The sequence below is a fragment of the Trichechus manatus genome, unplaced genomic scaffold (assembly GCF_000243295.1).
Source record: "Trichechus manatus latirostris isolate Lorelei unplaced genomic scaffold, TriManLat1.0 scaffold00182, whole genome shotgun sequence".
Classification (NCBI taxonomy): domain Eukaryota; kingdom Metazoa; phylum Chordata; class Mammalia; order Sirenia; family Trichechidae; genus Trichechus; species Trichechus manatus.
In genome coordinates this window covers 2,789,753-2,816,712 of record NW_004444118.1, presented here as the reverse complement: position 1 = coordinate 2,816,712, position 26,960 = coordinate 2,789,753, and the positions used below count along the sequence as shown (strand labels likewise).

The 26,960-nt window shown below is 37.6% G+C and overlaps 1 protein-coding gene across 1 annotated transcript in view; it reads left to right on the top strand.

The window, feature by feature from the left end:
• CD163 (CD163 molecule) overlaps window positions 1-26,726 on the top strand; it is a 36,884-nt gene extending 10,158 nt beyond the window's left edge. Inside the window, exons 5-17 of the mRNA XM_023741515.1 lie at window positions 2,617-2,937; window positions 3,579-3,899; window positions 13,599-13,913; window positions 14,011-14,325; window positions 14,704-14,796; window positions 14,878-15,192; window positions 16,645-16,965; window positions 17,967-18,275; window positions 18,712-18,747; window positions 18,943-19,050; window positions 20,862-20,957; window positions 22,118-22,171; window positions 26,490-26,726. Coding sequence (XP_023597283.1) covers window positions 2,617-2,937; window positions 3,579-3,899; window positions 13,599-13,913; window positions 14,011-14,325; window positions 14,704-14,796; window positions 14,878-15,192; window positions 16,645-16,965; window positions 17,967-18,275; window positions 18,712-18,747; window positions 18,943-19,050; window positions 20,862-20,957; window positions 22,118-22,140 — 2,573 coding nt within the window. The 3' untranslated portion in view covers window positions 22,141-22,171; window positions 26,490-26,726. The remainder of the gene's footprint in view (window positions 1-2,616; window positions 2,938-3,578; window positions 3,900-13,598; window positions 13,914-14,010; window positions 14,326-14,703; window positions 14,797-14,877; window positions 15,193-16,644; window positions 16,966-17,966; window positions 18,276-18,711; window positions 18,748-18,942; window positions 19,051-20,861; window positions 20,958-22,117; window positions 22,172-26,489) is intronic.
• The last annotated feature ends 234 nt before the right edge of the window (window positions 26,727-26,960 follow it).

Genomic DNA, 26,960 nt, shown 5'->3' with positions numbered 1-26,960 from the left:
TCCAGAACCCTCTGTTGTGATCCTGGTCAGAGCAGTCAGTGGTGGTAGCCAGGCACCATCTAGCTGTACTGGACTCAGTCTGGTGGAGGCCATGGTAGCTATGGTCCATTAGTCCTTTGGACTAATCTTTTCCTTGTATCTTGTTCTCTTCATTCTCCCTTGGTCCCGAAGGGGTGAGACCTGTGGAGTATCTTAGATGGCTGCTCACAGGCTTTTAAGACCCCAGATTCTACTCACCAAGGTAGAATGTAGAACATTGTCTTTATAAGCTGTATTATGCCAATTGAGGTAGATGTTCCCCAAGACCATGCTCCCCACAGCTGGGCCAAGGCTTCTTTTTGTTGGGAGTTTTTTTAATTACCTTTTCAATCTCTTCTTTTGTTGTAGGTTTATTTAGTTGTTCTCTCTGTTTGTGTTAGTTTAGGTAGGTAGTGTGTTTCTAGAAAGTTGTCCATTTCCTCTAGGTTTTCAAATTTGGTAGTGTACAATTTTTCATAGTATTTTTTTTTTATGATTCTTTTAATTTCATTTGGATCTGTTGTGATATCACCCATGTTATTTCTTGTTCAGGTTATGTGCTTCTTCTCCTGTTTTTCTTTTGTCAGTTTGGCCAGTGGTTTGTCGATTTTGTTGACCTTTTCAGAGAACCAGCTTTTGGTCTTGTTAACGCTTTCAATTGTTTTTCTATTCTCTATTTCATTTAATTCTGCTTTAATTCTTATTATTTCCTTTCTTTTGACTAGTGAGGACTCATTTTTCTGCTCTCTTTCTACTTGTTTGAGTTGTAGGGTTAAATGTTTTGATTTTGGCCCTTTCTTCTCTTTCGATGTGTGCATTTATTGCTATAAATTGACCTCTGGGCACCACTTTTGCTGTGTCCCAAAGGTTCTGGTAGGATGTGTTTTCATTCTCATTTGATTCTGTGAATTCTTCTATAACCCAGTAGTTTTTGAGCAAGGTGTTGTTCAGCTTCCATGTGTTTGATTTTTTTTCCTTGCTTTTTCTATTTTTGATTTCTACTTTTATGGCTTTATGGTCAGAAAAGATGCTTTGTAGTATTTCAGTTTTTTTGGATTCCGTTAAGGCTTGCTTTATGGCTTAATATGTGGTCTATTCTGGAGAATATTCCAAGTGCATTGGAAAAGAAAGTATACTTGGCTGCTGTTGGGTGGAGTGTTCTGTTTATGTTTATGATATCAAGTTGGTTGATTGTGGCATTTAGATCTTCCATGTCTTTATTAAGCATCTTTCTGGAGGTTCTGTCCTTCACCAAAAGTGGTGTGTTGAAGTCTCCTACTATTATTGTGGAAAAAAAAGAGAATTCTTGTCCACATAACTAAGAAATCTGGAGGAACAGGTAGCTTCAGCCACAGCTGGATTCCAGTGCTTAAACAACGTCATCAGAGTTCAATCTCTTTCTCCATTTCTTAAATACAGTAGTTTTTCTCACCTGGAGCAACATGACCATTTATGGCCCAAAACACAAAGAATAGGATTCCTACAGGAAAGGCAGATTTTGTTAGTTGAAGAAAGTGAAAGGGGTTTTAGGTAGGAAAAAAGGCAGTATGTGTCTTCTATTTTTCCTTTACCCATCAAAAACTCACTAAGCCCCAATCAGCACATTTCTTTTCAGTGTGTTTTACCCATGCTGAGGCATCACAATAAAAAGTATTGTGGCAGGAAAAATAAAATTGGCCCACAATACGTATACTGAAACATCTTGTCTTCTTGACCTGCCCCTCTCCTCCCATCTTTACATATTGTGGAACAAAAATAAAGGTCTTTTTCCTCGGAAACTGCCAGAGGAACAAGATCTTTATTTATCATAGGACATTACTCAGAATTGAGGTTTGTTCTTTGAGGAATAGGAGAAGATAAGAGTAGTAATGACAAGGACTCTTCTCTTTGCTCTGCTTATAAACTAAGGAAGTGGTCACAAAGGGGCCAGGTGTAAATACAAATGAGGTAGTATAAATAGGTAATTCAAGCAGAGACAAAAGGGAGTGGTGAAGTTTGAGGCAAACTGGAAAACTGGAGTATGTGGGCACCACCTGTAGACATTCAAATATATTTTAATAAGAAAAAGCAAATTCCAGTAAAAACTCAGAAGCAGTCAAATAAGCGTGTCTCTAGATAAAATTCAGGAGTCTTGGGTGGCGCAAACTGTAAAGAGCTTGGCTACTAATGGAAAGGTTGGCAGCTGCAATCCACCCAGAGGTGCCTCCAAAGAAAGGCCTGACAATCTACTTCTGAAAAATCACAGCCATTAAAAACCCAAGAGGGCAGAGTTCTACTCTGAAACTCATGGAGTCATCATGAGTCAGAATTGACTCAATGACAACATTGTTTTTTTGTTGTTGTCATTATTGTTTTTAGGTTAGCTAAAATTCAGCCTCTAGATTTCCTGTTAGAAACTTTTGCTGTATGGGACGTGCTCTATATACTGAAACGCCCTGTCTTCTTGGTCTACCCACTCTCCTTCCATTTTTAAATTTTTTAGTGGTGGTATATCATTGTTTTCTCCGTCTTCTTCCTTTACTCATCTCAGGTACAGCAGTTTATAGTCTCCTTCTTCCTGGTTCCTTATCACTGACTTGTTTTGTGTCCTTGTCACAGAGGGAGCAGATCTCACCATGAGACTGGTAGATGGAGTCACTGAATGTTCAGGAAGATTGGAAGTGAAATTCCAAGGACAATGGGGGACAGTGTGTGATGATGGTTGGGACAGTAATGATGCCACTGTGGTATGTGGACAACTGGGATGTCCAACTGCTGTCACAGGGATTGGCCGAGTTAACGCCAGCGAGGGATCTGGACCCATTTGGCTTGATAGTGTTGCCTGCAAAGGGCATGAACTTGCTCTCTGGCAGTGTAGACACCAAGAATGGGGAAAGCATTATTGCAATCATAATGAAGATGCTGGTGTGACATGTTCTGGTAAGTTAAAATAAAACTAAAGAGGGAAGGGCCTGTGTTCTTTAGGAGTAAGAATAGGTGTGAAATATGAGAGGTAAAAATACCAAAGCAGTTTTTGACTGGCTGCTAACCTAAAGGTTGGTGGTTTGAACCCATCTGACCGCTCCACAGAAGGCCTGGCAATCTGCTTTTGTAAAGATTACATCCAAGAAAACCCTATGGAGCAGTTCTACTCTGTAACACATAGAGTTGCCATGAGTTGAAATCGATTCAATGGCAACAGTTTTGGGTTTTAATTTTTAATACATTCTTTATTTGACTGGTTTGGAAGGTTGTCTGACTCTTTTCTGTAATAGTTATTCAGACTGCTGTTAGAGACAACATTTAGAATTCTAAATCTACCTGGAGCTCAGAGAGACAAACTTTTACAGGTCACTCTTTTATATGTGACTTGCTCATATTTTTCAACCATTGACAATTTAATTAACCCTTGAAACTACAATCCCATTTCTAACCAAATTCATGGTCTCTACTTGCTGTTTCTAAAAAAGCCAGGAAATAGGTAAGTGTCTCAGTATCTGGGAAGGAGCAAGATAAAAAAATATCCTTTGGGAGTTAATACGTGTAAGTGCCTATGACCTAAGTTTATGTCTCTTTTGCAGATGGATCAGATCTGGAGCTAAGACTTATAGGTGGAGGCAGCCGCTGTGCTGGGACAGTGGAGGTGAAAATTCAGAATTTGTTAGGGAAGGTGTGTGACAGAAACTGGGGACTGAAAGAAGCCAGTGTGGTTTGCAGGCAGCTGGGATGTGGATCTGTGCGCAAAACATCCTACCAAACTTATTCCAAAGTCAAGGCCACAAACACATGGCTGTTTGTAAGCAGTTGTGAAGGAAATGAAACTTCTCTGTGGGACTGCAAGAATTGGCAATGGGGCGGACTTCCCTGTGATCCCTACGAAGAAGCCAAAATTACCTGCTCAGGTATGACTTTCAATCAAGTCCACTAATAGGAAATTTAATTTCAAGGGGGCAAATTTACAGTAATAGCCTTAAAACTAATAAGAAGCATTAGTCTCTATAGCTAGATCTCTCTTAAGAAACCAGAAAATGTCTATACAAATTTCACCATGAGAGTCTTAGATAAATTTATAATCCATTTGGTATCTTCGGCAAAGGAGTTTGTTTTTGCTGGCTTTAGCTGATTCCCAACTCTTTTGAGTACTTTCTAAATTCATGGAGGGTAAAAGATTAAGGGGGATTGAAATTTTTAAGACTCACATGTGTCTGTCATGGGAGTCTCACTGGAATGATTTGATAAATAATTATGTTGGATAAACTGACATGACTGAACACAGGCTCCCTCTATCTTGCTGTGAGGAAACCCTGGTGGCTTAGTGGTTAAGAGTTCGACTGCTAACCAAAAAGTCAGCAGTTGGAATCCACCAGGCATTCCTTGGAAACCCTATGGGGCAGTTCTCCCTCTACTCTGTCCTATAGGGTCACTACGAGTCAGAATTGACTCGATGGCAACGGGTTTGGTTTTTGGTTTATCTTACTGTGAAAGAATTTTCCTCATTCTGAACATATGTGCGTATTTCGTTCTTTAACCTCTTTAAAAAGTTCAAAAGTGAGCTGTGAGTTGTCCAGGTTTGTGGATAATCTTTAGCACCTTTATGTTAATTGTATTTATACAAACGCTAACTTTAAGTGATATTTTTCAACTTTAAGGCAATATATTGACATAACACATTAATATGGTGAAAAGACTATAGATAAAATACTGTACGTGCAAAACCATTAAATATGTAGAGAACTAGTCATAGGGTGGAAACTTTTATGTGCTGCATGTCCCCTAACCAGTGGCATCACCCCAAGCTCCTCCCAACCTACATGTGCCCTAGGTGAGGGAATGACTGAAAAAAAGGCAATCTTTTAATGCGTGCATTTGAATTGTTACACTAGTTTTTTTTTTTTTTTTTTTCAGTTCTTGATTGGCAATATATTCACATGGTTTAATCTTCAAAGTATGAAAGTGTAAAATCTTCCCCAGCTACTGCCCCCAACTATTCAATTAATCTCCTCACAGGCAACTTAATGTGGATGAGGTTTTTATATATCAATTTAAGAGATACTTTACGCAAATACAAAAAAAAAAAAAAAAACAAGCAAATCCATAGTAGGTATCACCCCCTTTTGTTATCCAAATGGTGACATGTTATACAGATTGATCTGTACATTGAGTCTTCACTTAGTAAAACATCTTGACTATAATTTCCTATTAGTATTTAAGATCTTTCTGAGTCTTACAATTACTTCTGTCTTGATTATATCTGTGACATTTCTCTTATCATTTCTTATTGTGTGCATTTATTTTTGCTTTTTAATTTCCTTTATTTCGTAAGATTAGCTATTGGTTAAGTTTTTAAAAACTTGCTTTAAAGAACAGGCATTTTTTTTTTTTTTAATTAGTGCTAGCTTTGTTTTCTAATTTATTAAAATTTGTTCATCTTTGTATTAATTCACTTCTGATTTCCTAAAGCTCAGTTTCTTTTTCCCTCTAACTTCTCGAGCTGGGTGCTTAATTAATTTTTATTCTTTCTTGTTTGTTAATATAAATATTTGAAGCTGTAGACTTACTTATAAATAAAGTGGTGAGTGCACCAGTAGCTGTATCACATAAATTGTTATTTTTAAATAATTTTGTTATTTGAATCTTCTTTATCTTTACTTTTTTTTTTTTTTGGTCCATGTAATTGGACATAATTGAGACAGGTGAATTAAAGTGTTTTACCACTAATGTGTTGCTACCTGTTTCATCTTGAATTTCTTACAGTTTGTTTATGAATGTTGATGCTCTATCAATCTGGGACATAGCACTTTATATGATTGTTCTGTGGTCATTGTGAATTGTTCTCTTCAGTATTATTTAAGTTTTTATCATTTCATGGTTGGATGGTTTTTGTTCTGAATCAAACTTGTCTGATATTAATATCGTAACTACTGCATTATTTACTTTTTTTCTATTCTTTTATTTTTTACCTTTGTTCTAATCATTCTATTTAGGTGCATACTCATCCTAGACTTGGTACTTACTTCAAAAAGGAATCTGGTTGGATTACTTTTTTGAGCTGAGAGATATATTTGATCTTAGCTTAGTCGTACTATGTATTGTTAAATTGTTATGTACTATAACAAGATATTATTATATAATGTATTATGTTGCAACGAAAAATATATTTCACTATGTGACCTTTTTTGAGATCTTTGTGAAAGCATACTTATATTTCTGATAACTTCCTTTTAAATTTACATACTACGTCTTTTGTCCTATTAATTGTATTTTTATTAATTAGCATTAAGTTCAGCTGCAGATAAAATAAAACCAAGTAACAGTGCCTTAAGAAAGCAAAGAAAAGTGGAGGGTCAGTTTACTTTAGGTCAGAAAAAGAGAAAGACTCTCAATGAGATGGACTGACACAGTGGTTGCAACAATGGGCTCAAACATAGCAAGGATTGTGAGCATGGTGCCGGACCGGGCAGTGTTTCATTCTGTTGTACATAGTGTTGCCATGAGTCAGAACCGACTCGACAGCACCTAACAACAACAAGAAGGCAAAGTTTTGGCTTCTCTTTTCTCTTTGAAATAAGCCAAATAGGTTAACAGTTTAAGGCTGATTTGGTGGCTCTATGGTCACCAAGAAACACCCATAGTTGTTTTTCCACAGTAATAACCAGATCCTTCTGGACAGGAATGATGAGGACTCCCTACTCTGCAAATGAGTGAGCTCCTTGGTAAGCCAAGCTGACAAATCTGCTTTCTGAGAAGCTGTCCTCTGTCCATTATCACTTCACAGGCCCACGTGCTTCTCTCTGGGCAATTCTTCCTGGTGCATTACTCTCCATAGTCACATCGGAGGTCAGTTTGAAGAGTATATCTGTCTGGGGTTTGCATACATTTCATGAGTACTTTCTGCTGGCATTGGTTTAGGAAGCCTTGGATGGCATTAAGGATTAAGTGGTCATTGGCTGGTGCCAGCTGCCCTCTAAGTCAGCAAAACATTTCCCTCAAAACTTAGTAACCTTCTAGTCTATTTTGTTGAATCCAATGCCGTGTGAAAGTAATCATAGTCAGAGAATGTATTTACATACTTTGTGCTGTGACTAGCCCCTTCCTTGTAATTATTGGTCACTGCCTTAAGGTCATTTGAAACCATGGGTATGGGAGGAAAGGCAAGACCTAAATCATGTCTTTGCTGGTAGGTCATTGCCTTTGTATGTGAAGTATCAATCTTGCCTTCTGCTAAAGCTCAGTTTTGTAACCACATGAATTTGGGTGACAGGCTATTTAGTGGGTTTTTTTTTTTTTTTTTATTTCCAATTCTGCAAGTTACTGGACTCTCAACTACATACAGCAGCTGTAGAAAGAGTATGTCTCCCTTACAAAGTTGATATTTCCCCTCCCTTTTCTGCTTGTAGTCTGGCTACTTCTGGTCTGAGTTCACCTCTCTCTAAAGGTGGCAAAGAAGATCCAGGTCATAACAACAGTCTGATGTTTTAAAAATTTTTATAGTTTTCCCACTATATTCTCTAGTTTTGCAGCTTTAGTGAGCACATGGTTTGTTTTCAAGGTGACAATTGTCCATTTATATTCTACTACGGATAACAGGACTCATTTGTTTTCCAGCTTATAATATCTTAGTCATTGGTATTTGCTTCCCATCGACTCCATTCAACCACATGCATAACTTAGGTTTTATTACTAGACTACCTCATTTACCGTAATGCATTCTGAATTATTTAGGATTCTATTCAGCCACATATAATATAAATCCCCAATAACATAAGTTTAAACAACATGGGTTTATTTTTCTCGCTTGTAAATAAATCCAAAAATAGGATGACAGTTTGGAGCTTATATAACTTATGGAACATTAGGGGCTCAGAGACTCTCTCCCTTCCTACTCTACCATACCTAAAACATGACTTCTAAGAGTTTCGTTACAGGTCAGAGGAAAGGGAAAGCTGAGTCAGCTCCCTGTAAGAAGTTTTCCCAGAGGCCTCTGTCACCCGTGTTATTGTATAATTGATCAACCTTTCTGAGAGGGAATCTGGGAAATACAGTTCTTCAAAACAGAATATTACTGCTAATAATAAAGTCAGCATTCTGTAGTTAGAAATAAGGAGAGGATAGATATTATGTAGGCCATATCTATAAAACTTTTACAACTCTATATACTTTATGTAATCCCTTGTTTCTTATTTAAATGGTATCTGTTAACATCATATGAAAATTAATAGCATAATTTTTCTTTCTTCCCCCTCTACTCTCTCTTCCTTATCACTTAATATTGGTAAATTATGTTTTTAAATATTAACCTCCATACTCTTAAATATACGTATACCATCAGTATTTGGTTTTCACCTTTATATGATGACTTTTAACCTGCAACTACTAAAGATAAGGAAGTCATTGTCCTTATTCTACCACCTACCTTCTTTTCCATTGTTTCCCAAATTTATTTATTTTTTTAGAATGGCTATATATACATTTTCAGGAATATCAACATTTACATTCTAGTCTTTCGTTCTAATCTTCACATTTGTTTTCATTTCAGTGTTATAGTTAAATAGTTGCAAAGCTTGCCATTAGTCCTTTTTACCATGGTTTCCTAGTCATTTCGTGATTTGCTGAGGTTTATCTCTAGTAAAATCTTGAAGGACCTATAAAAACAGAATCCCTCATTTCTTGAATATTCACAACTACCTGGTTTGGTTGAGAATAAAGAAATTAGGTCTCTCCCTCTTCTCTCTCTCTTCTTTTCCCCTTGAAAGTGCTGTAGGTGTTACTAACTCCCTTTTCTTTTAAGCCCTGTGAATAGAGCTATGGAAAAGTCTGAAGCTACCTTGATTTTTTTTTCCCCCCACTTAAGTGACTTTATTTCTTTTATTGCCTTACTTTAAGGTTCTGGATTTGTTTGTTTGTTTTTAGACCAAGATATGCCCTTTCAATATGTAGATTTAAGCAGGAAAATTTCTTTCAATTATATAATTTAATACTTGTTCTGTTCCATTATATCTCCCCCCCATTTAGGAACCTCAATTATGCATATGCCAGATTCCCTCTATCTCCATATTAATTTTCTCGCTATCGCATTATAATCATTTTAATTTTTTATTAGTTCACTTTTCTCATTTCCACTCTCTTCTATCCTCACATTTCTAAACTCTGTTCAGTGGAGCCCACACTTCTTCCAACTGTTTTCATTTCAGTGTTGGTGTTAATTTTTCTTTACATTATTTTTGTTCCTGAGGACTGACAGCTCATAGTTCAAATTTACTTGCAGTCTTGCCGTCTGTTCTATGAGCTCCTTCACCTTGATTTTGTATACTTGCTTCAGAGAGGCTAAAACTTAAGTTTTTAAAAATCCATACTGAAATATTTTATCACACTTTTCATCTGTTTCCTAATTCTTTGGAATTAAAAAAAAAGTTATTGGTCTTATCCTTCTTTTATCTTATGATATCCTTCAGTCAGAACTCATAACAGTTCCTTTGGTTCCTTACTCTTCAAGAAGCAAGAGATTTTTCTGGGGCAGCTATTGGGCATGTTCCAGGCTAGTAGGAAATTTTTTTTTTATAATCCATGTTATCTGTTCACATGACTCCAAGTTTATTTTGACTGCATTTCTCCCCAGGAAGTGGAGATAGGCAGTTGCGGGACTTTTCATAGTGCAAAGACCATCTTTATACATCCTACCTGTGTGATCGCCCACTTAGGCCTGCCTCTTGGGGAGCTCCTGGTGCCAGCGTTGCCCCACTATTACAAAGAAGAAACTTTAGTTTGCAACTTAAGATGGCATTTTAGCTTGCAGAACTGTATTTTTGTTTGCTATTTGCCATGTTCTTTCTTAGCTCTCTTTTGTAAATGGTTTTGTTATATTTCTGTAGCTTTTAGAAGATCCTCTGCTTATTTTGGCTCCTGGGTTTTAGTTTTCTCCTTGTTTTGCTAGAAATAGAGTTTGCAATTTTGTCTTTTGATTTGCTTGATACTTTCAGAAGATCTCCAGGAAGAAATGATGGAAATGTTATTCTGTTCCTGCCAAATCCAAACCACAAATTCCCTAATCTGTTAAAATTCTTATAACTTTATATAGCAAGAGGTTATGTGGCTGGAAAGGGCCAGAAGAACTCAATGAAACAAGAAGATTACAAAGATAAAGCAACAATTTCTCTCTGATGTGCAAGATTAGACAACCCAGTCAGAAAGATGTATAGGATATTTTGGTCACAAAATTGCTTTGAATTCCAGACATTTTGTTGGTGATTGCTGTGTATATGCTATAGAGGACATCTGACCTTAAGAAACAGTTTATTTTGAGTTGTGCTATATTTTTACTTAGGTTTGGAAATAACTTTGGCTTTAGAACAAGCTATACTTTTCAAGGAGCCCTGGTGGCACAATATTTAAGAGCTCAGCTGCTAACCAAAAGATTGGCAGTTCGAACCCCCCAGCCACTCCTTAGAAACCCTATGGGGCAGTTCTACTCTGTCCTATAGGGTTGCTATGAGTCAGAATCGACTCAAAGGTGATAGGTTTTTTGTTTGTTTGTTTTGTTTTTTATACTTTTCAAAGTTTGGAAAGTACCAATGATGAAAACGTGTTAATGCTTCTTTAAATCATATTGTAAGTTTTATCTATTATTAGACAAAAAGCAGTAATTATAATTAATTATTTCTTAAAGAAATAAATACACATTTAGTTACTCATGCAAGGGAAAGCTTAGCACGTTGATAAAAGAGGCTAAATCTGGGCACAAAAATTCACTTAGTGGCTCTTATGTAAAAATGTAATCATAGATTTAGAAGGAAAAAATCTTTCAAAGCATTAACTTTTCAATATTCTAACCATGTATGCATAGCAAATGATATAAGGAAGCCAACTGATGGTGTAGATCAGTGTGTTCTTTGCAGATTCATGGAATAAACATTGATTGAGGATAGAGTCTACAAGTCCCTAATGCTTAGGAAGAAAAGTAGATTAATTCCCCTAGCCATCACTTTCTGGGTAGAAGAACTTCCCCTTCACCCTGGACTCAAATATTTTAGGGATCAAGGAATCAAGAGGATATTTATAGAAGGAATTTGTTTTCAAGTGCTTAACAGCTTTCAACATGGAAGGGAAAATACTTTCTGTTTTTCTTTTTTTTTTCTGGTTGTGTTTAATTTTATTTTGTTTCAAATAGATCCAGATGAGAAAGCCAGAGGTTACAGGAAAGCTGAATTGGACTTAATCTAAGAATCTGTCTTTATGTAAAGATTTAGGGCTGTCCAAAAGTGGAATGGGACTATATGAATACTAATCAATGATAGAGGAATTTCACGCTCAAATAACGATTGGACAAGAAGAAATTAAGGACCTTCTAACTCAAGAGTCTTTATTTGTGTTATAGAGGCATTTTTTGCTTTAAACTCAGCTGTGTTTAGAAAGCCACATGTTCTTCATCTCAAATTTGTATGGGAGCTTGCTTTGTATAGATTTAATACATAAGTGGGTGAAATTTTGACATGCTGAGACATTCTATAGTGCTATGATACAGAAGGTATTCATATCTGGAACGTTTTCTAAGACATTTGAGGGAATTGTCAAGGTCTAATGGGTATTTGTATCATATTGATTGCAATGCCAAGGGATCATAAGAATTAGTGGTGTTTGAGAGCAGGCATCTACAAAGGCTTATACGCCTTTTGAGGTCTAGTTTCAAATGTATTTTCTTTGTTAAAACAAAAAGACTTAAAGGAAATAGTTTGTGTCTCCCAAATAATTTGGATTGCCTCTGAGCATTTTAAAAGAGGAGCCCTGGTGGTGCAGTGGTTAAAGCACTTGGCTGCTAACGAACAGTTCAGCGGTTTGAAGCCACCAGCTGCTCTGCGGGAGAAAGATGTGGCAGTCTGCTTCTGAAAAGATTTATAGCCTTGGAAATCCTGCGGGACAGTTCTACTCTGTCCCTTAGGGTGACTATGACTTGGAATTGAGTCAATGACAATGGGTTTGTTTTTTGGTTATTTTAAAAGAAACAGTTATCTGGATGATTGTGTTCCTCATCTTAGCATAAGAGCCCTTCTGAGCACAATCTGAGCCCCATTTCTTTAGCTTTATCTCTGGCATCTCTTTTCCTTACATTTTAAATTCCAGCTATACCAAATTGCTTGTAATTCCTTGATTACACCATGTTATTTCTTGGCTGTGTTCTTTAAATGCTGTTTACTTGCCAAACTCAAATCCTTTGTTGTTTTGTAAAACTCAGATCAGATTATACTTTTCTCCTATATGGCCACAAACAGAGCTTATGACTCCTGTTTTTGTTAGTTTTGTATCTAATACATATTTCTATTTTTCGACTCATCAGATTATTATTTGAATATTTATATCTCTACTAAACTGTGTGTCTTTGGGTGAGAGGGCCAAGAATCAGAAATTGAGCAGCCCTGAAAAGAGGTAGCCTTTTCCACATACATAAGGTAGGAAAATCCATTATAAATAGAGAGAAAATTTTCTGGGGAGGCACAGAAACATGAAAAAATATAACATTCCCAGGTATCTTTAGGCTGTGGCATAGGGTGCAATTGATGAAATGGTAGATGTTGAAGCTTTTAAGGTAAGATCATGAAGTATGCTAAAGAATTAGTGTTCATTATCACTCCTTAATTTTGATAACTGAAAGGTATTGGGGAAGCTACTAACAATCTCTGTGCTGTGGTTGCCTCAAAAGGAAAAATGAGGATAATATAATGGCTGCCTCATAGGAATCACATAACAAGTGATCAATAAATGATAGCTACTACAGCTATTATCGAGTCCCTGGGTGGTGCATACTGAAAGGTTGGCTGTTCAAACCCACCCAGAAGCACCTTAGAAGAGAGTCCTGGCAGTTTATTTCTGAAAAATCAGCCATTGAAAACCCTGTGGAGCACACAGTTCTACTCTGTACAATGGGATCACCATGAGTTGGAATCGACTTGAGGGCAACATATAACAACTATTATCATTATTATTATTGCTATTATTTATCTTCACTGATAGACTGAACTCTGTGACAAGGTGGTTGAGGACAGAACCTTGGATTTGGGAATAAGTTAAGAGTTCTGATAAGGCACTGTCAGCCTGACAGGAGGAGAAAACAGGAGAGATGAGAGTCGCATATAGCAAGTGTAACGGGTGTCAAATGGAAAGAAAGGGTCTGATGTTCATTTTGAAAACTGGAAGTACCTTGAAAAAGTTTATGTAGAACCATTCAGAATGGTTGAGGCAGAACCTAGATTGCAGTGGGTGGAAGACTGAGTGCAGAACTAAGAGGTGGACGCAGTGGGTACACATTGTCTGTGGTCTTTGATGTTGTGAATAATGAAAGTGAAACACTGGAAAGAATGAGTTGTCATCATGACTCCTGGGATGGCTGGTCCCAGGAGGCAAAGTTCTAGAATTCTCTTGGATTGGTTCAATGAGCAGTGAGGAGGTCTAGAATTTATTATGCTTAATTCTAGGCAGAAAAGCCAAGAACAAGTACGGAAAATTAATGGGCACTCTGGTCTCTCTTTCCAACTCTTCACTCCTTTCCTCACCTCCATCATGAGGGAAGACCTGGGAATCATTTTCTCTCTCACTGAAGTGTTATTTTTCAGCCCACAGGGAACCCAGATTGGTTGGAGGGGACATTCCCTGCTCTGGTCGTGTTGAAGTGAAACTTGGAGACACGTGGGGCACCGTCTGTGATTCTGACTTCTCTCTTGAAGCTGCCAGTGTGCTATGCAGGGAATTACAGTGTGGCACAGTCATCTCTATCCTTGGGGGAGCTCACTTTGGAGAAGGAAGTGGACAGATCTGGGCTGAAGAATTCCAGTGTCAGGGCGATGAGTCCCATCTCTCACTCTGCCCAGTAGCACCCCGCCCAGATGGGACTTGTAGCCACAGCAGGGATGTTGGAGTCATCTGCTCAAGTGAGACCTAGAGAACATTGTCAATTTGTTCCCATACAGTGAAAGGGCTGGGGTCGGTAGTCACAGCATTCTTTCCTAAAGCATTGTCTCCTTCCAGGATACACAGAAATCCGCTTGGTGAATGGGAAGACCCCATGTGAGGGAAGAGTGGAGATCAAGACACTTGGGACCTGGGGTTCCCTCTGCAACTCTCACTGGGATATGGAAGATGCCCACGTCATTTGCCAGCAGCTTAAATGTGGAGTTGCCCTTTCTACCCCAGGAGGAGCACATTTTGGGAAAGGAAGTGGTCAGGTCTGGAGGCACATGTTTCACTGCACTGGGACTGAACAGCATATGGGAGATTGTCCAGTAACTGTTCTGGGAGCATCGCTATGTTCTGCAGGGCAAGTGGCCTCTGTAATCTGCTCAGGTAAGAGGATGAAGGGCAACCAGTGATGAACCTCTTCCATGATGGTGTGCTTTAAGAACAGTTGTACTGATAGGGATGAAGAACAAAAGAAAAGGGAAATGGTCCATTCTGAGAGATCTTGACACGTGCGCCAGAATATTACCCTCATTTGTCTTTTAAGAAGAGTAGTGAACTTAATTTTCATGGATCTCACAGCTATCTAGTACTTAACTATATGCCAAACCTTCTTCAAATCACCTTATTCATTCCTAGTCTGGCTGACTTATTCATCTCTCTCTAAAGCTATGGGTATCTCCAGCTCATTTGTACACTACCTGACCACCCTTCTTCACTTTAACCCTTTGAGTTTTGCATGACTGAGCAATTTGGTGTTTGCAGGAAACCAGACCCAGATATTACCCCTGTGTAATTCATCTTCCTCGGATCCAACAAGCTCTCCCATTCCAGAAGAAAGTGCTGCCGGCTGCGTAGGTGAGAATTAGCAACCAATCTATGAGAATGATCTCAATCCTTAGGAATACATTTTATTAATATTTTCTATTTTTTTCTCAGGGAGTGGCCAACTTCGCCTGGTCAATGGAGGAGGTCGCTGTGCTGGAAGAGTAGAGGTTTACCATGAGGGCTCCTGGGGCACCATCTGTGATGACAGCTGGGACCTGAGTGATGCCCGCGTGGTGTGCAGGCAACTGGGCTGTGGAGTGGCCGTTAATGCCACTGGTTCTGCTCATTTTGGGGAAGGAACAGGACCAATCTGGCTGGATGAGCTGGGCTGCAATGGAAAAGAATCTCGTATTTGGCAGTGCCGTTCACATGGCTGGGGGCGGCACAATTGTAGGCATAAGGAAGATGCAGGAGTTATCTGCTCAGGTAAATTCTATACGTACCCTCCGGTCACAATTACATAGGAAAGGACTGAGGTGGGGCAAAGGGTAGTCAGGGATATTAATCAGAAAATCCCTTGAAAAGCAGGTCAAAAGGAATGATTGCAGGAGTCAGAATCTCAGAAGTGTGGGTGTGATGAGTTAGTGTTACCTCATATACAAGATAGTGTAATATTCAAAAGAGAAAAATCCAGAAATGGGCTTGCAAGTCATGAAAATGACAACAAAGTTAACAATGGGAAGTTCTTTTATAAATAAATATGGTGCTGGATACGGGACAAGGGTTCAGTGGCACCACTTGATAATCATAGCACTAATGAAGAAGATTAAGGAGGAAGAGAAGAAATACATTTGATGCATCATTCTTCAGAGGAAAAGATGATTAGCATTCCCAAGTAATTTTTCATGGCAAACAAGTGAGACTTATCTACCGTAAGAGCAAACCTTACCCTAAGAGACCACTGCTCTTGCTTTGTATGCATGGCAAACTTTAGAAACTATTGTGGTGTGGGAAAATGTATTACATTGTAATATTGGGGAAAATGATGCTATGACTCACTAACTTAGGGAAGTAAATAATTCTATACGCCAGAAGAGATTCTGGTGTCATTCTTATTTAATGACATAAATTTGGTAGAGCACATGCACAGCAAAACCATGAAGTGTCAGGAAAGAAGATATTTCATTTTAAGGTAATGCACACAAAACTTTTGTTTTAGTGCCTGAGTGTCTCAATTTAAATAATAATAATATTTTATTGTGTTTTCGGTGAAGGTTTACACAACAGTTATGTTCCATTCAACAATTTCTGCATATGTTGTTCAGTGACATTGACTACATTCTTCACAATGTGTGAACATTCTCATGACTTCTGTTCTGGTTGTCCCATTTCCATTAATCTAGTTTCCCTGACCTTTACATTATCATCTTTATTTTACAGTAATTGTTAACTGGTCTCATATAGGTGATTTTTAAAAGTAGCACAGTACTTGTGGGTGATATTCATTATTTTTTGCTGCTGACTCAATTTTAACTATCAAAAGGAGTTGTAAGGGAAAAGAAAGAACACAGTAAAACACTTAAGCTAAAATTACTCCTTAAAAAGTAATTTAGGAGGAAAATCCAAACTATTCAATTGGAAAAGGCTCTGAGCCTTTGAATGGGATCTGGAAAGTATCATCAATATACCTAGAATTATTAATGACATTCTAAAGAGGTCCCTGAGTACAAAACCCAGGACTAGAAAGGAATAAGATATTTTATAGAATAAATACTAGCTTTTACTACAATTTAATAAACTGTCCAGAAGTTACTAAAGAATTGCCAGTAATCTACATAATGTACCTATTTTTAAAACCATTGTCACATCACAGTAAAGGGTGGGAGTTCTCTGAGTCTTCAGAGAAGACGTGCAACTACTAACCATCTTTCACCCCAGAGTTCATGTCTCTGAGACTGACCAGCGAGACCAGCAGACAGACCTGTGCAGGGCGTCTGGAAGTTTTTTACAATGGAGCTTGGGGCAGTGTTGGCAGGAGTGACATGTCCCCAGCCACAGTGGGAGTGGTATGCAGGCAACTGGGATGTGCAGACAGAGGGAGCATCAGTCCTGCATCTTCAGATAAGACATTGTCCAGGCCCATGTGGGTGGACCATGTTCAGTGTCCAAAAGGACCTGACACTTTATGGCAGTGTCCATCATCTCCGTGGAATCAGAGACTGGCCAGTCCCTCGGAGGAGACCTGGATCACATGTGCCAGTGAGTACCCAATGGCCTATATGGAAATTCCACTCTGCATCTCCACTGTCATCTTCTGAGAAAACACCCTAAGTTTTATTTTCCTATTCTCCAGCCAGCTTAAATTGTTAGAGCTAATTAAGTAGGGATGGGAAAACTCTGGTTAATACCTATTCTACCTGGATGGCAAAATTGGTTTTATTTCATTTGGCCTGTAGGGATTCAAGATCAGTAATCATTATTCCAAAGAATACCATTCTCCCCATGGTCTGCTTGAAAATTTTATTCAATTGCTTTCTCTGTGAACAAATGAAGAGCAGAGAACATGAGACTGAGTATTTGACTATTGAGTAGTATATCTTACCTTTACCTTTTTTTCTTTCAAATATCATCTTGTTAGGAATCCCTGGATGGCACAAACATTTAAGCACTCGGCTACTAGCTGAAAGGTTGGCTGAAAGTTTGTTTTCAAACACACCCAGAAGCGCCTCGGAAGACAGGCTTGGTGATCTGCTTCTGAAAGATCCCAGCCTTGAAAACCCTATAGAGCAGTTCTACTCCACACACATGGGGTCGCCATGAGTCAGAATCGACTCCATGGCAACTAACAACAACATCATCTTGCTATGCTAATATAAGGAAAGAAGCAGTCAGAAAGATCAATCCTTCAATTGTTCTCTATTCTATATCTTCTCCAATTGGAAGATTTCTATTTACCCAACAATCTCTCAGGCTCTTTGCTATTTGAGATGACTTAGTATTCTGTTGTACGTTAACTTTATCCGACCGGCATTCCCTGAGTCACACTATGATTCTAATGTCCACGATGAAATATATCCAGGATGTATACTTTCATAAAAGACAAACTTGTAAAAAATATATTTTTTAAAAGTACATTAAATAAACAATGTTTAAAAGTTTTTTTTAAAAAAAGTGATTTCAAGTCTCTTTTCCTCTGTGACATCTTAGAAGCTTTTATCTTCTCAGATGGAGAAATAACCTAGGTGTCTATAATTTTTCAGGCAAGATAAGACTTCAGGAAGGAACCACTAATTGCTCTGGACGTGTGGAAATCTGGCATAGAGGTTCCTGGGGGACAGTGTGTGATGACTCCTGGAACCTGGAAGACGCAGAGGTGGTGTGTCGACAGCTGGGCTGTGGCTCAGCTCTGGCAGCACTAAAAGAAGCAGAGTTTGGTCAGGGCACTGGGCCCATCTGGCTCAATGAAGTGACTTGCAAAGGGACTGAGTCCTCCTTGTGGGATTGTCCTGCCAGACCCTGGGGGCACAGTGACTGTGGACACAAGGAGGATGCTGGTGTGAGGTGCACAGGTGAGTGCCAGGAGCCCGGCTTAAGTCTGGAACCTCTGGCAGCGATGAGGAAGTGAGCAACAAAGTGCATTGCATAAAAACTCTACATATTAACACAGGGATTTGGTGGGGAGAGAAGCATGATGTTTGTATCTGAAAGAATGATGAAAACACTTTTTACTATCTGTACATTGAGTGTCACCCAGGAAAAGTATATCATGTAAAGAGAGAGATAGAGGTATGGATATAGCTATAACTATATGGATAAAATATGAACCTATAAATATGGATATAGCTACAGATATAGATATCACTGTACAAAGGGAAGAAAGATTAAGGAATTCTAGTTTCAGGTGGGAAGAAGTGATTAGGCACTAAGGACTCAGACAAGGAAATAGAAATATTTCATTTATATCTTATTTCCAGAATTAAGCCTGATTTCTCTTTTCTCTTGTAGGAATTGTAGAGACCAAAGAATCACCAAATTCCACAGGTACATCATAGAGTTTATGAACATGAGACCATTTCTCTGCATTATTTGGAATTCCTCTTGTTTAGAGACTTGGGGTTTGAAGAAAATCTGAGAATTTGAGATTTACTTCAGACATCTTGTATCTTACCTAAGGGAGCGATAGTAACTAGGGACCTGGGTCTTTATACCATTTCTCTTGTTCTTACTTTTGCTCAGGTCACTCATTCCTCATTGCACTGGGGATACTGGGGGTCATTCTCTTGGCCCTTCTCATCGCATTCCTCATGTGGACTCAGAAGCGAAGACAGAGACAGCGACTTACAGGTCTGGGTCAAAATGTATCTCTAAAATGTAGAGCTCGGCTGCTAACTGAAAGGTTGGCAGTTCAAACCCACCAGCCACTTCCCAGGAGGAAGATGTGGCAGTCTGCTTCTGTAAAGATTTGCAGCCTTGGAAACTCTATGGGGCCATCCTACTCTGTCCTGTAGGGTTGCAATGAGTCTGAATCAACTTGACAGTAATGGGTTTGGTTTTTTGTTTTTAATGTGTCTACACATTATTATCACATGGCATCAGGAAAGTCCAATCACAAGAAAAGGACGTTATGTTTGGTAAAGTAGAGGGTCAGCGAAAACAAGAAAAACCCTCCATGAGAGGGATTGTCACAATAGCCACAACAATGGATTCAAACGAACCAGCAATCATGAAGATGGCACAGGTCCAGGCAAAGTTTCGTTCTGTTATACATAAGGTTGTCATGAGTCGGAGCTGACTTGACAGCAACTAACAACAACAACATAATGTGTCTACAGTATAAAGCAGTCCTCGGGATAAAAACAAAAAAATATTAGAGTCAAGTATCAAATGTCCAGAAAGAAAGAGCCTAGAAGAGGTTTGAGCAATTTCTCAGCATAAAGAAAACACGATTTCAGAGAACAGGGGCTTTGGGCATATTGATGATTCCTGTCCTTTATCTACACATTTAGTTGGGTCATTATAGAATTGATAGTCCGGAATGAATATGCTATATGTGGTTAATTGCCCAAACATTTATTTGCACTGACTGTACTATCATTTGGAAACCCTGGTTGTGTAGTGGTTAAAGCGATTGACTGGTAACCAAAAGGTCAGCAGTTCAAATTCAACAGGTGCTCCTCGGAAACCCTATGAGGCGGTTCTACTCTGTCCTATAAGGTCACTAGGAGTCAGAATCGACTCAGTGGCATCGGGTTTGGTTTCTCATTATACTATCGTTATTACTGATTTTACTGTTCTGTCAAACAATATGCTAGTCTCTAAAGATATAGACATGGATAATAAACTTTTTGTCTTCATGGAGCTTCAAGTCTAGAGGAAGAGATATATATGTAAACAGATTAACTGCAATGTACTATTATACATTATATATTAATAAATAACAAAGCAGTCAAAGAAGATAGTAATTAACTGAACGGGGCAGGAGAGTATAGGAGGATTCTAGGAGGCTTTTGAGACAAATTTTGAAGCTAGGAGTTCAAAAGTCTGGGTAAGGTGCTTCTAAGGAAGGAGAAGAACATGAACAAGCATAAAAGATGGTACATTTGTTGTTTTTTGAGGGGGAGTAAAAGTTGAGTGTAAGGAGAGAAGCTATTGATAAGACTAGAGAAGAGGGAAGAACCAAATCTATTCCATGGTAGAAGATGGATAGTTAGTCATTAGAGCATTGTATAAGAGGGAGAAATGATCAAGATGTGTTTTAGAAAGATCTCTTTGGCAACAGGATTTAGGAGGAGTTGAAGAGGGACAATGTTACTGACAGGGAAAACAATTTGAAATAGTCAAGATGAAAGATTTAACTACAGTGAGAAAGGAAGGAGATGATAGATTTTAGCAAAAGCTCCAGTAAATTAGAGAAGACCGCTGGTTGTCTTGGGGGAAGAAACTATGCTGTTATATGATGGCAATAGGGACAGGTTAGCCACAAGTCTATTTCATTTGGTTGTGTAAGGGAAAGCTTTGTAGTGGGATTGGATGGAAACAAGCCAATAGCATGGATAAACAGTTGGTATTTTTGCACTGCTGGGAAAAAGTACACATAAGGGAGGGGAAGTTGCATTATGGTGAGCTGATCCCTAACCTAGGACCTCTCTTATCAGTGTCTTCAAGAGGAGAAAATTCTGTCCACCAAGTTCAATACCGGGAGATGAATTCTTGCCTGAAAGCAGATGATCTGGACGCACTGAATTCCTCAGGTCTGTGGGTTCTTTGAAGGTCTATAGCCCCGGGGTTCACACCAGTAGCTACAGTTGAGGCTGAGGCATTCTACTTTGTCTATCCATGGAAATAACTCTAAAAACATGTAATAGGAACTTATGATCCATAAAAGGAAGAAGAAAGGCGGGGATGAACTAAAAGTTATTCTTAGAGAACAAAAAAATTGCAGTCATAGTGAGGACTCTAGCTTAAGAAGCCTATGATCATTTCTAACAGAGGTACAAGGAACCATGTAGCAAAATACTATGACTTGGGCTTCATTTTATTAAAACAAAAGTTAATCTAAAAGGCTATCCTCAGTGATATTTTCACCTTGCATATATTTTTCACAATTTCTTGCACTCCCATTTCCTGTTATTCTCCTTTCTCTCACTTGATATTTATCATATTTTTCCTAAGAGTCTAAAAGCTTAAAAATTCTACATCTTTAACCCATCAAAAGCCATCATTATTCACAAGACTGGAAACCCTGGTGGCGTAGTGGTTAAGAGCTATGGCTGTTAACCAAAAGATCGGCAGTTCGAATCCACCAAGCGCCCCTTGGAAACACTTTGGGGCAGTTCTACTCTGTCCTATAGAGTCTCTATAAGTTGGAATCGACTCAACAGCAACAGGTTTTTTTTTGTTGTTGTAGTTTTTCATTATTCACAAGACTGGCCTTAGTTCCCATTGCATCTCATGCCTCTTTCTTTGTCCTCAGATCTCTATTTAGCAGCGATGCACTAATCCTGCCTCTGGATAACATAACTCCACTGGGGTGGAAGAAAAATGTCCCAGCACCCACTATCCTTACTTCATGAAAGCTTTATGCCTTCTTATTGTTACTTATCTCTGAGTGGGGCCTGCCATACCTCTTCAACCCAAGGAATGTGGTACTTGGCTGCTACTGTGTCAGGAACACATATTTAAGGGGTGGGGAAAGACTTTTTGTGCCTCTTAAATCATATTCGTTTGCCTTCCTAATTATAGACAGCACTTTTAGCTGCTCAGATAGCTTCCGGGATACTGTGAGAGGAAGTCTGGTTTATTTCCCAGTAATTACTTTCTTCCTTTCAGAAGATCCTGATAAGTCAGATGGTTTTAATGCTGCTAGACTAATTTCTGTGTCTAAATCTCTTCCTATTTCTGAAACGAAAAGGAGGCCATTATGAGGTGCACTGAAAAGGAAAATGGGAATTTATAACTCAGTGAGGTGAGTGACAGAATTTATTCTTCGTCATTGTTCATAACAGGTACATTCCTGAGAGCTTCTCTGGTCTTGACGCAGTGTTTTGCCTGAAGTTCCAGGCCGTAGTATTTACAACTTGCCTTTGGGTTAGGAGTATTTGAGGAGAAGTGAAGCATTGACTCTTGGGTGTTGTGCCAAAGGATAATAAGAAAGCATTTCATCAGAAGAGCAGATAATAATTTTTTATATTGAAATATGAGACATTTCTCCAAGGATCATTACTGGGACACAGACTAAGGCAGTTAAAAGTAATCTCACAATCTACTTAGATTAAATACATCAAATCTTTCTTATAACTGCTGATTATCTTGTCCCTCAATATAGGTTGCTGGCAAAATATGAAAAAACAACAGTGCCAAACATCAAGCTAGTATTTAAGGCTCATACTCAATAGCTTCCACGTGTGTGCACATCAAAGCGCTATTTTGTTAAGTAAACTGGTATTAAAAATTTGACTTGAAGGTCAAAAATTACCTATATACTTCCATCAACACCCATAGAATAATAATAGTTTTAAGACTTTAATAACAAGACAGGAATTTTAAAAATACATAACTTCATTTGTCCAGTTATTTAGAGATGACAGACGTATATAATATGCTACTATGCAGACACTAACTCATAATGATGTAAATATCTGATTAAACTAGGAAATTATTATCGAAAAAGTTTTTATTTTAGGAAAGCAAATTCAAGACAAATATAATTGTGGAAAAAAGTGCAGGTATGTTAAATTAGCAGATATACATACAATAATTACAAATTATACATACATCTATTAAGATCAATAAACATCCTTAATTTTTTCACAAATTGGAAAATAAATGAATCTATTTTTAGAACAAAATAAAATAATTTTTTAAAAAATCGCATATTTATTAAAAATAGATTCAATCAAAACATGCACTGTATTTCACCATTAATTCACGTTGAAGGTAATGCCGAGCAATGTTTATGACTCTTAGAAACATTGGACCAAAAGAAAATTTGTCTTCCGAAAGTACATATAATTTGGGAGAAATATTGGAAAGAACAAATGTATATACGTATATATTTCTACATACATAGGTGCATGTGTATATAGGAATATATGTATATACAAATATACATATATGAACTATTTATATGTACATATAAATATCCATATTCAGAACATATAGCAGCTTTTTATAAATATAAGCCTTGCTTATTTCTTAATTTCATATATATTTTAAGCAATAACAATGGTACAACCATGTTATACCATGGAGCTAAGGAGAAAATGGGTAAATAAATACGAATAAATCTTTTTAAGAGATTATAGGGATAATTTTATCAAATAGACAAGAATTAATCTGCATGCTATGGTAAAGATGTGTAAAATGTTATAGGAATACGGAAAAAGCAGTGGCTATATTTGCCTAAGAAAGTTTAGGCAGATTGTGAAGAAGACATGATGTTCAAATTAAACATTAAAGATGAATGAAAGACCATTCTGTGGAAAGGACACAGCATGTACAAAATACAGAGGCATAGGAATGAACCACATCTATGGGAACAGTTTATTCATTCAAAAACGTATACCAAACATTTATGGTGACAGGTAGTGTCCTTAGCACTGAGGATACAGAGATAAAAAAACATTAGCATTAAAGACATGATTGCTTAATGGAAGATCTCAGTCTATGGGTGAGAGTAGGAAAGATTGTGTGGATTCAGGAATGATGAAAATCTAAGCTGAAAAGACTGCATAGGGCCCCATAATACATAGTTTTATCTACTATACTTCGTGTTCATATTTTATTTTGGGTAGGCTGTGGAAGATCAAGCCAGAGCAAGACACAATCAAATTTCTATTTTAAAATTTGCTTTTACGAGGAAAGTGTAACAAAAGAAAATAAGTTAAAAAGTGAACAAAGCAAGAAAATTTGTTAAGCTATACACCAAAAAGAAAATATGATGAAATGATTTAGCAGATACATTTTTCTGTTTTTTTAAAAATTATTTTTGGGAGGACGGTATTCTTATAAATTTTATATAGCAAAAATATGCATTTTTATTGTAGAAATATTATATATGACAATAAGAAATGCGGATTGAGACAAAGGATAAATATTGAAACTCTTAAAAGTATATAAAATGCAGTGTTAATATCTATAATATGCAAAGAGTTAATATCTAAAATATATCTACATGGAGCTTTTATAAATTGTATATCATAAGAAAAGGGTATATATGTATTTGCATATATACATTATTATGTATGTAATAGAGACATAATTAGATATGGATATATGTAATATATCTTATCAATTGTTAAGACAGTGACAGAAATTCAGTGAATAATTGGGTGAAGGCCATGACAAGAATTCTCACAAAAGAAATTTCAAATGATCTATAGACAGAAGAAAAAGAATGCTCAAATTCGCTACTATTTCTGGAAAATTCAAGTTATAGTTAACAATGAGATACCACTTTTATATAAAGTGATACTTTTATAATACATTTTAAATATTAACAGATATTGAAAATAATACTTATTGCTGGTGGAAATGGAGAAAAAAGGTGATTTCAGACATTGTTACTGGAAATGAGAAGTGTGGTAGCCTTTGTAGAAAGAACTTTGACAACTGCCATTAGAATTAAATAAAATATGCCTTCAGAGATCTTTTGACCCAATAACTGAGAATTTCTTCCTTACAAATAAAGCCATCAGTTTCTAAGAACACAATGCACAAGGTTTTTTTTTTCTTCAGCATTGTTCACAGTGGCCAAAAGCTAGAAATAAAGTGAATGTTAATCAATGAGGTAGTGGTTGGAAAAAATCATGGTGCCCAAACCAAGAAAACTAACCCACTGTAGTCAGTGGATTCCTACTCATTGCCACCCAATAGGACAGAGTAGAACTGTCCCATAGGGTTTCCAAGGAGCAGTTGGTGGATTTGAACTGCCGACATTTGGGTTAGTAGCCAGAGCTTACCCCTGCACCACCAGGCCTCCAATTATGTTATAGCCAATCAAAAAATGAAATAGCATCCATAAAAATGCAATATGATTGCATTTATGTGATCCTGTTATCAAATATAATGTTTATATCTATAAAAATATTCAGTGTATATGTATAAAGGAGTCCCTGGGTGGCACAAACAGTTAAATGTTGGGCTACTAACCAAAAGGTTGGTGGTTTGAATCCACGCAGCGGTGCTTTGGAAGAAAAGCCTGGTGATCTACTTCTGAAAGATCACAGCCATTGAAAACCCTATGGGGCCAAGTTCTACTCTAAAACACATGGGGTCACCATGGATGGTAACTGTTGATTTTTTTTGTTTGTTTTTGTTTTTTGGTATATGTATTGTGTTGGGAACCGTGGTGGTGCAGTGGTTAAGAGCTATGCTGTGCTGCAACTGCTAACCAGAAAGGTTGGCAGTTCGAATCCATCAGCAGCTCCTTGGAAACCCTATGGGGCAGTTCTACTCTGTCCTGGAGGGTCACTATGAGTCGGAATTGACTCCACGGAAATAGGTTTGGGTTTTGTTTTTTGTATTGTGTTCATATTAGGTAAATATAAATAGGTAAATGAGATCACTGTAGGAGAAAATACACAACCACCCAGAGCGGGTCAGCTAGTGGAAACACCTGCATGGAAAGGAAGCTGCACTTCAACATTCATCAATCAAAATGAGGAAATGACAGTTTATTAGTCACAGGTCTTGGAAGGCAGCACCCTGGAGGGCCGCGCACAGAGTTCGTATGGGTGCCTATGAAGGGAAGAATCGGAGAGAGTAAATGGACTTGGGCTCAGCCTTTAACAGGGTCCGAGGGTGAAGTACCCTTTTTTTCTCGGGCTTAGGAATTATTGACTAATTAGAAGCAAGAGGCGGGAAACTGGGGGGAAGCAAGTTAGCAGGGAGAGCAGGGGAGTGTATAACTGAGGTGCACTATGGCTAAGTTTGATATTATGATTATGAGATTTCATAATCTCAAGCATATGAGTATTATTCTGCTGTAATAAATGATTAAACTACTTTTTTCATAATAATTACTATGGAATCACTGCTTCAGAATCACATGGGGATGCTTTTAAAAACGACATTCCTGGGTCCCATTGTAGTCCTACCGAATAGAAGTAATTCTTAGGCACACTGAAGCTTGAAAATCATTGCATTTAAGTTTTCAGGTCAGGAAAGTAGTATGCTCTTTTAATATACGTGAGATTCTGTGTGTGTGTGTGTGCTATAATGTAATGCCTTCCATGCATATATGTGTGAAGAGAAAAATCACATTTTTCTATTTATAACTTTAGTCCCCCCTTTAAGATACCTTGATGAAGACCTGGATTGTTGAATAGAGCAAGAATCCACCTAGTTCACTGAAGATTACAACTGTTTTTCCAAGTGGAGCCTTTTGTCTCCTAGTATGCCAAAGACTGCTGCTGAATTTCTAAAAATTAAACTGGTGAATGTGACTACTTAATGTTGTATATAAGCCTTTCAAGAGGATTAAATAAAAAAAGAATACTGCTGGTTTGAGTTTATCTTAACAGATGGCTCTTGATTTTTGAATGTCTGTGTGCGCATTCCAATGTTTTTATGGTTATCATCAAGACAATGTGATGTCTTTTCGCTGGACAATGTTTTCATTTGCATAAAATAGCTTTTGTTTTGTTTAAGTCGTTTTTTTCTTTTTATAAAATTGAAATGGATTTCTTTTTCTTTTTCTAAGAAAGGGATAGTGAATGATTATGGAAGGTTCTGTTAATAATATGTGATTAACT